The sequence below is a fragment of the Elephantulus edwardii genome, unplaced genomic scaffold, assembly GCF_000299155.1.
Source record: "Elephantulus edwardii isolate Elephantulus edwardi_28Jun2011 unplaced genomic scaffold, EleEdw1.0 scaffold00015, whole genome shotgun sequence".
NCBI classification, from domain to species: Eukaryota; Metazoa; Chordata; class Mammalia; order Macroscelidea; family Macroscelididae; genus Elephantulus; species Elephantulus edwardii.
In genome coordinates, this window is record NW_006399765.1 from 24,330,621 (window position 1) to 24,340,547 (window position 9,927).

The 9,927-nt window shown below is 46.4% G+C and overlaps 1 protein-coding gene across 3 annotated transcripts in view; it reads right to left on the reverse strand.

Moving 5' to 3' along the window:
- The window catches only part of NFATC2 (nuclear factor of activated T-cells, cytoplasmic, calcineurin-dependent 2), a 196,975-nt gene that overhangs the window by 95,576 nt on the left and 91,472 nt on the right, over positions 1-9,927 (reverse strand). For all 3 annotated transcript variants that reach the window (XM_006881641.1, XM_006881642.1, XM_006881643.1), the window contains exon 4: positions 355-557. In XM_006881641.1, coding sequence (XP_006881703.1) covers positions 355-557 — 203 coding nt within the window. The remainder of the gene's footprint in view (positions 1-354; positions 558-9,927) is intronic.

The following is a 9,927-nucleotide window of genomic DNA, read 5'->3' on the forward strand; positions in this document are numbered from 1 at the left end:
TATATATATACACATATACATACACACCTGTATGTATATATATGTGACTATATGTGAATATGTTTCCATACGTCATTGTTAGGTGCACTCATGCTTACTCCTTACCCACAGGAGCCCCATGCAACTGAACAGGACTCGCCTGTAAGGTTTCCTAGGGAGTCATCATCACAAGGTCTGTCTTATGCGGAGCCATGATTCAAACCACCAACCTTTCACGTAGCATCTGAGTGCTTGACGGCTGTTCCACTAAGGCTCTTCTGTTTACATACATGAGCCAATTACAGACCAAGAACGACAATCAACTCTGCACTCACTCCCCCAGAAGCAGCCCCACCGTCCGACCCCTGCTCTTACGTTGCCCTCATGCTGTTCTTTGGCTCCAGAGGAATCTCCAGGACTTTGGTGTTGCCCACGATCTTCTCGTAGCTGGTGGTGGTGACCGTTTTCCCCGTAATCCGGTGCACCTGGTAGAAGGCGTGAGGCTTGAGGATCCGCTCATCAGCTGTCCCAATGAAAATCTGAAGCCCCAAAGGCTTGTTCTCCATGTAGCCATGGAGCTAAGGGAGAGAAGAAAACCAAATTAGTTCAGCAATGTCATGTGCGGGGCAGAGGTTCCAGCTTAGCTAACAAAAGAGAGCAGGGAAGTTGGTGGTGGACATCAGAAGAGCATGGAGTTGTCGCATCTAGAAGACCAAACAGTAGTTGACCAGGGAGCAATCCTGATGTCTACTCATGGAGGTCTGCGAGATAAGTAATAACAGAAGGACCTCTAAAATGGAATAGTAATGTCCCTTGGTCGTGCCCACTTGAGTCAGGGCCACCCAGGAATCTTCCACTTAAAACAAAAAGTCAATAATAAAGTTTACTAATTAAAAAAAATGGAATATTAAGCAGTCATGAGAATCAACAAGGTAGAACAGAATTGCATTTATGGAAAAACATCCAGAAACTACTTAATGGAAAAGTAATGCAGTGTTGTAGGGCAGTAAAGATAGAAGATAATCTGATAAATGAAACAAATTCTTGAAAACAGCTGCCTCCAAAAGATTCACTTTTTACATGACAATATTCCAATTAGCTTTGACACTGGAATTTAAAATGAGAAAAGGGCATAACAAAAGCACCACAATCTAAATCAAAACAAAGGGCTTCAAGCAGCATATAACTGACCAAGGATTAGCACCAGAATACACTACCACCTACAAATGAATACACCAGAGACCACATACCCCTGGTACTCTATTTAACTGATAAAGGATTAGCACCAGAACACACCACCACCTACAAATGAATACACCAGACAACATTCCCCAGGTACTCTATTTAAATCTGAATCCTACTCCCAATGACATTCCCTATATCCTTTTCTTTCTATTTATTAATGTCTAGTATTTAAAGCTCCATCCCATCTACTTTGGACACATGGCTGGGAGGGACCAATCCTTGGAGGACGACATCATGCTTGGAAGGGTAGAGGGACAGGACAAGAGAGGAAAACCTTGGGTAGGACTGATTGGCCCAGTAACTGGGTAATGAGGGTAGGCGTGTCAGAGACAGACTGGCCCAGCGTAGGGCAGGCTTCAGAGCTGCGGTGAACAGGGCTGCTAAGGGTTGCAGTTGATTCAATAGCACATAACAATGTAAGAACCTTGGCAGAGTAGTGGATTTCATGTTGGACTGTGTGCTGTCAAGTTGGAACTAACCCACAACTGACCCTCCAGCGGATTTTCAGAGGCAGTTAATCACACAGGATGAGAATGCCCATCCTTTTCTTGTGGAGGAACCAGTGGATATGAACCACGTGCCTTTGAGATTGCATCACAACTTGTTACCACTGGGGGGGGGGAGAGGGGAAGAGAGAGGAGAGAGAGAGAAGAGATAGAACAGAGAGAGGAAAGAGAGAATGGAGAAGGGAGGAGAGAGAAGAGACCACAAGAGAGAGGAAACAATCTGCTCCCATTATAATTTATAGCCTCAGAAATCCAACAGAATTGGTCATCAAGAAGGTGGTCATCAATGAGAACCAGCCCACTGCCAGTAGAGTTGGCCATGAAACAGCACACTTGATGCCTTTTGCCTAGGCCTACCCTCAGTGAGCTGGACTGACACAGTGGCTGTAGCAATGGACGCAAATGTGTCAGAGTTGAAGAGGACGGACGGCACAGAGCAGGGTTCAGAGCTGCCGTTTATGGGGTTAAGAGTCATACTTGACTCACTGGCAACTAACAACAACATCTCTCACAACTCTAATATCACCTTCTTGAAAATAAGGAAACTATTAAGTAGTTAAATATATCTGTTTAATTGGAGGGGAAAAAACCCTCCAAACACCCAGAAGAGTGCTTAGCACAGAGTAGGGAGTCGACCACATATTTACTGAATACTCTAAAGAACTTATCTCGTAAAAAATGAGAAATATTTAAACAAGCGAATCACAGAGAAACATATGGTTACTAGCATAGAACATATGTCTAATCTGAATTGTAATCAGGAAAATGCAAATTAAACCACCATCAGATACTATTTTTTTTCCACTCAAAAGATTGGCGCACATGTAGATACTTAGTAATATTAAGCATTTTGGAGACAATAGTGAAACAGACACTCTCTCACAGCTGACAAGAATATAAACTGGTAGGGCTATTTTAAAGTGCATTGGAGTGGTAGCTATTAAAATTTAAAAAAAAATACATGTACTCTGAGAACTAGTAATTCCCCTTGTCAGTATGGTCCCCAGAAACACGGAGCACATAGGAGATGTGGCAGAAATGTTTATTAAAACAAACACAGCAATGAACAGTTACTTACATCAACAGACCTATCATTAATATGACAAGTCTAGGCTCTGAAATACTGTGAAGTTATTTTTTTAAAGGGAAGGTAGAGGTCTGTGAACTGATGAGAAAAATCTATGATATGCTGCTTTAAAGTATAAATCAATTCACAGAAAAAGAAGTCTAGTATGATACAACTTATGCCAATGCTTAGCCTTTTCTATACATTCATTTGTAGAAAGGCCAACGGACAGAAGCAGCTGTATAAGGCTACATGCCGGACAAACTCCACCATCCCCACCTCTGGGAGAGGAAGGGGACTTGCCGATTGAGAAGGCTGTCTCAGGGGAATTCAACTGTATTCACGACATTTTAATATTTTACAGAAATGAATGTGCTCCTGGGGAACTTGTGGAATTTAGCCTTGTTTAAGAAAAGAGTTACAAAACACTTTTTTTCTTTTTCACGGAATTCAGACCTTCACCTTACCACTTCCCAGCTAAGAACCACAGTTGTCTTTGTTGTTGTTGTTGTTGTGTACCATCGAGTCTGAATCGACTCATCGCTGACCTTCCCGCGGGTATTCAGAGGCAGCAAATTACACGAGAGGAGCCTGTGTTTCTCCCACGGAGCAGCTGATGGATTTGATCTACATACCTCTGGGCTGGCAACTCAACTCTTTACCACTAAGCCACCAGAACTATTTGAGAACTACTAGACAAACCACTTCATCCTTCTTTGCCAGTTGAGAGGCGTTTCTTTCTCTGCAAATTAGGGGAGCTGTGATAACTCTCACTATGACCCTGTCCTTCTCTAAGGCTCTGGGGGGCGGCGGGGAGGGGGGTTCATGCCAGTGAGCTCTTGTCAACTGGGTGGGAAAGCAAAGAAAAGTTACAAGACAAGAGATTTACAGCTGGGACCAGAACTGGGTCAGCCCCATGATTTCCATCAGTGCATCAAGGAGTTTGGGGATGGGTTTTTTAAAAAAAAATAATAATAATTCTATAATTAGGGTCATTATATTTTATACAAGTATATTGGGGGGGGTTTTCTCCCCTTTAAATCCTCTTATTAATTCATAAACACAGCAAGTTTTATTGGACAATGTTGATCTTTTGAAAGGTGGAGAAATTCTCGTGTTCCCTTCTAAAGACTATTCAGAGACACAGGCTGGCAGTGGAACAGAGCGGGTGACAGACAGCCCTTCTCGTAATCCGCCACTCATAATATTTGCCTAAGTGTCTGATACATACCCCAAGAAATGGCCCAGGGCACAGACGAAAAGCTAAGATCTTTCTACCCAAATCAAAGAACAGGAGATTGTTGTCTGCGCCCCATGTCTACACAGGTGACAGTATTAAGAGATTTTGGTTTTGCATTGGCTTTGCATTGAGCTCCAAGATAAAATCTATTTCTTCACCTCCTCTCTTGGGTTTTTCAAAATTGGGAAACACTATGGGGATAAGAAGCAAAGACAGGGTAGCTAGCCATACCTGCCTGCCTAAGGATACTTCCTCCTCCTGTACAGAGACAAGTCAAAATCGTATCCTGAATGTATTCATGGAAAAAAGCCAGGACACCTGGAGTCCTTTATCGGGTGTCCTGAGAGTTCTAGCCGAGGTCAGCCACTTCTTCACTTTCCACTGCTGACACCTTGCTCACTCCCAGTCAGCGTTCAGTGTCACTGGGCAGAAACCACTGGTCCCTAAATGGGCCTTTCTGGTCTTTTACAGAAGGTCAGACTCAGACACATATCCTTTAGTAGTTTCTTATGCCTCAGAAGATGGAAATTTGGTGCTGTGGGCTACACAGCTTCCCACAAATGTTTCTTTGTATCTCACTATCCCATTAGGATCCTGCGACACCAGCCATCTCTGTCTGTCTCCTGAACACACAAAGTTCTTCCTTCCTCTCCTCAGGGCCTTTGCACAAGCTTTCTTTTCTGCCTGAAATCCTTCCATTGGGTCTTTACATCCAGATCTCAACTCCAGAGGTACCGAAGAGTCAAGTGTAAAAATTTATGTCAAGTCTGCTGTCAAAAATATTTTTAAACGCCTGAAGAGCAAGGATGTTAGTTTCAAGACTAAGATGCACCTGCCCCAGGCCAGGAAATTTTTCAATTGCTTCATACGCATGTGAAAGTTGGGCCATGAATTAAGAAGACCAAAAAAGAACTGATGTCTTTGACTTGAGACACTGGCAAAAAGTACTGAATAGACCATGGCTGTCAAAAGAACAAACAAATCTATCTTGGGTGAAGTCTAACACCCAAAATGCTCCCTAGAAGCAATAATGGTGAAGCATTTTCTCACATATTTTAGGGATGGTCTCAGAAAGAGCCAGAACTTGTTGAAAGACATCATGGAAAGCAGAGGGTCAGTGAAAGAGGAAGGATCCCCAATGAGACGGACTGACACAGGACGTAACAACGGGCGTGAGCACAGCAGAGAGGCTGAGGACGGCACAGGACTGGTCAGCGTTTTGTTCTGCCGTCCATGGGGTTGCGGCGAATCAGGAGCAGACTCAAAGGCATCGAACAACAATTAAGAGTCAGTCGCTACCATACTGGTCACTTTGGTTGCATGAAATTGACCACGTTCAAGTACTGATACCACAAAACCAGTAAAGATGACAAATGAAGACTTTTGTATTTCTGGAGGACTAACTGCCAAACAACTTACTACCAGCACCAGAATATTTCTTTCATTGCTCTCTGAAATATCCTTGTTTTCTTAGCTCTTTATCTGCTCTGTATCCTCTCTCTGTGACCTGAACATGACCCACCCAGTAGCAGGAACCTTGTTTTTGACTTCAGTAAGGACAATACAGATTTGTTGAGAGAACGAACCACTAGCATTAACAACAAAGCAAGAGCTTACAATGTACACTTCCCCCCTATCAAGCACAACCCTTTTGGTGGGCGGATTATCCCTATTTTACATAGGAGGAGACCAGCCTTGCTGAGGTCAGGAATCTTGCCCAACTCTGTCACAGGTGCAGGGCAGAGCCAGGAGCTCTTTACCCATCAGGCCCTCCATGTCCTCACATCTGGAGGATTCAGAGCTGTGGACCTGGGACCACAGCTCAAGTCCTCAAAGGGAATAGGGGCAAATCCCAGAGTATCCTTCAGGCTGAATGAGACACACTCAGAAAGATGGCACCAACGAATCTTGCTTCTCAGAATATACGCCCGCTTCTTTAGGAAAGGGAATTCTAGTGGCCTAGTGGGTAAGGAGTGGTATTGCAAACCCTCAAGGCAGTCAGTTCAAATCCACCAGCTGCTCCAAGGGAAAGAGCTGGACCATCTCCTCCTGTGTAATTTACAGCCTCTGAAAACCAGCTATGAGTTGGCTCTGACTCCACAGTCATGAGAATGAGCTGGGAGAGGAGCACCAAGGTCAAAGCCTTCACCTTGGACGGTGTCCACTTCCCAGGTAGCACCAGAAAGGGGCGTGGGCTAGAAGAAAGAACAAAGCATTCCGTGTTGGGTCAGATCTGGCTCAATCTCCCCCCTAGCTCTGCATCTTGAGAGAAGGGTGATTTGGGGGGACCTACTCCTCTGCTGATAGTACTGAAAGTACTTTCTCCAAAGTACTGAAGCGCAATGGTGTCTCTGGAGACTAAGGTGCGTCTGATACAGGCCATGGTCTTCGCAATCACTTGTTATGCATCAGAGAGTTGGACAATGACCAAGGAGGATAGAAGGAGAATTGATGCCTTTGAGCTGTGGTGCTGGAGAAGAGTATTGAGGGTACCATGGACTACTAGGAAAACAAACAGATTCATCCTGGAGAGGGTTAAACAGGGTGGCTCCTTGGAGGCAAGGATTCTGAGGTTCCGTCTGACATACTTTGGACGTGTTGTGAGGAAAGACCGGTCCTTGGAGAGGGACATCATGCTTGGGAGGGTGGAGGGACAGCGCAGGAGGGGAAGACCCTCTATGAGGTGAATTTGATCCCGTGACTGGGGTAATCGGATGGGTGTGTCAGAGACAGTGCGATTGGCACAGCACAGAGCAGAGTTTAGGGCTGTTGTACATAGGGTCGCTATGAGTCACAAGCAACTCGACGGCACATAACAACAACAACTCCTCTGCTTCTGAGTTTCCATCCCCAGGGATCCCTTCCCAGACTTTTTTATTTTTCAAAGCCCCCAGAGTTCCTCACCAGTACATCCTAGGTGCTCACGCAATGAGAGAGTTCTCTGAAAAGATGACGTGAATCAGATATCGGAGGTGGTTATTACAGAGCTGACTTCGTCAGAGTCTGACAACAGAAACAAGCCCCAAACACCTCATTCCAGCTGGGCTGGGGAGAAGCACTCATTCCACTCTCTATGGCCGCTACTCAGTCATGGTCATGCCCCGGCTGGGAGCAGAGGCCTGGATGAGGAAGGGGCACCATTTTTCCATGAAATAAGCACTTTCTCTGCAGCCCCTCCTCCCTCCGTTGCTGGGTGTTGCTGTAAGCCTGGAGCACAGCCCGGGGGGACGGTGCTCTTCCTGAGAGCACATCCTGGGTGTTTTCTCCCAGCCATTCAGCCTTCCAGACAGCAGCCGAGTACCTAACCAGTGCACCACCAGGGCCCCTTTCCAGAAGTAGCGGGAAATTTACCAGCGCTCTGACAGGACAGTGACCTGGCTCAGAAGCAACAGTTCTCAGAAGAACCAGCTCTTCAAAGCTGCAGCAAGGCCACTCCACAGCTTCTCCCAGATCAGAACGACATGGAGTGGTGAAAGGAATCTGAGCTCTTAGAATGTGCCTCAAGATCTCAAATAAATCCCGAGTCCTCACTTCAGGCAGGCCCTGGGGGTGTGATAGGCAAAACACTTAGCTGAAAACCCCAAGGTCAGCAGTTCAAACCCATCAACCATTGTGCAGGAGAAGGCGAGTGGTTCTTTAGAATGTTACTGGGCAGTCCTATTACGGCCTGTTGATGGGCCAGAATTGACTGCGTGGCAGAGGATGGGTGGTCTTGAGCTTTCAGGGTGGGCTCCCCAGACCTCTCTCCAAAGGGAAAGGACGGCTTCTGCACTGCCTGGGCAGACAGGACCATCTCCTCAAGGTAGAGGTGCGAGGCCTGCACCCCCCAAAGCAAGAGAGGCTCCACGTCCAGCAACCAAGAAAAAAGCAGGTCTTTTCTGCCTTGTGCCATGGCCAAGGCCCCAAGAAGAAGGGGTGTCACTAGCACACACTCAGTGGGGCTGGAGGCATGGGGGTGAGTGTCCATGAGGGGTGTGGGGTGGAGTGCATGCTACAGCATCACATGACCACCAATCCCGTGCTTCCCACCCAAAGAAACTGCAGGAGCAAACTGCATGCTGGGGAACAAAATAATCCACTCTCTGCTTCTGACAGCAGAAGATGAGACTTGAGAATGGGAGTCTTTGGGTTGATCTGAGATATAATCTACCCCGACTCTCTCTACAGAGTCCTGGAGGCGTGACGCTCATCACTCACGCTTAGCTGCTCGCCGCAAGCCTGGCAGATCGCACTGATGGGACAAAACCTGGCGAGCTGCTTCTGTAAAGAAGGGAAATGCCCTGCAGACTGGACGACGCATGCCACGTCCACCAGGGCCGGGATACTTGCCCACTCGACTCCAAGGAGCCTGGAGGTAGGGACAAAGCCAGCTGGCCCATCGGAGCCCAGATCCAAGCTGCCCACTTACCAGCAATTCACCTCCCTGAGGCAATGAGAAAAGGACACAGGTAATTGTGGATTCCTGCTTTTTCATTTTTTCATTGAAAAATTAGCAAGTGTTCATTCATTGTAGTAAAATAAAAACCCAGACAGTTCAGAAAAACATAAATCACAAAGAAAATATTTTCTCCAAAACAAGTATCTCAGTTTACAGTCTTCCAGACTCTTCTCTCAGGCACTTGTTGTTCCCATGTGCCATCGAGCCAATTCTGAGTCATTTACGACAACAGAGAACAACTACCCATAATGTCTCCTAGACTGTAATCCTCTGGGTCCCACAGAATTGCTGGGCATGTTCAAACCAGCAACCTTCTAATTAGCTACTGATGGCGAAGCTTCAGGACACATACTTTGGGCATGTTGCTGAGAGGCTATTTACTGGAAAGGGACAAGACGCTTGGAAAGGTGGGGGGATGGTCAAAGAGAGGGAGACTCTGAGACAGACTGGCACAGTGACTGCTGCACTGGGCTCAGATGAGTCAGATGTGAGGATGACATGGGGTAAGACAGGGTTTGACAGGGTCGCATGAGTTGTCCTCAATCCAATGTCACCTAACAATGCAACAATGTCCCCCCTTGTCATTAAATCTTTCATGGGCATGGTATCTGAGTGAGGTGTCTACAGTCCCGATTTAAGGAGGTTCTCAGAATGCTGGCCATGCAAGCACAAGGCGGACACTTGAGGTTCAGCTCTGCCCTCCTCCCCTGGGTACCTACCACTCACTGCCCCCCCTAGGCTCAGCCCTGGGGTTTCCATACTAAACACAGATAGTGGTGTTGCTGTGTGGAAGCTATTTTCAGAGCAGACCTGACCCACAGGATTTCTGAGGCTATAATCTTTGAGAGCAGATTTCCAGGTCATTTTGCTGCAGAGCCAATGAGTGGGTTTGAACCAACTATCTTTCAGTTGGCAGGAGAATGCTTAAGCACCACAGCGTCCAGACTCCCTAGCCTTTAATGTTCCACAGATTCGATTCACCCCAATGGCACTTCCTTTGTTCCAGATCCGCCAAGGCAGACACTGTCGTGAGGGCCCTTGAAAGTGATACTTCCTTTAAAGCAATTTTTCTATCAACAACGCTCAGATCTTTTTAAACGCTTTCAGACGGCACCACCGCCACCAAACCCGAAACGTGGGACTGATTTTCACCGAGGCAACTGGCCAAGGGAGCTGTTTTGAATTTTACGAAAATCATACTTTAACAATGTGAAGTAGCCTTTCTGTTGAATTTGGAATATTCGGAAATTAGAATCATCCTCAACAATTTCCCTCCAAAAGTAAGGAAAAGACCAGGGAATGCTGGATCACGACTCCCATTGGCCGAGAGCATGCAGGGAGGTGGGCTCATATCAGCACACAGGATCCCAAGCCCTAGGCTTACTTCTGGGTGTAACAGCAACAGAGCCTACCTGTCACCATCAATCACATCCACCCCTCAGACACGTGTGTC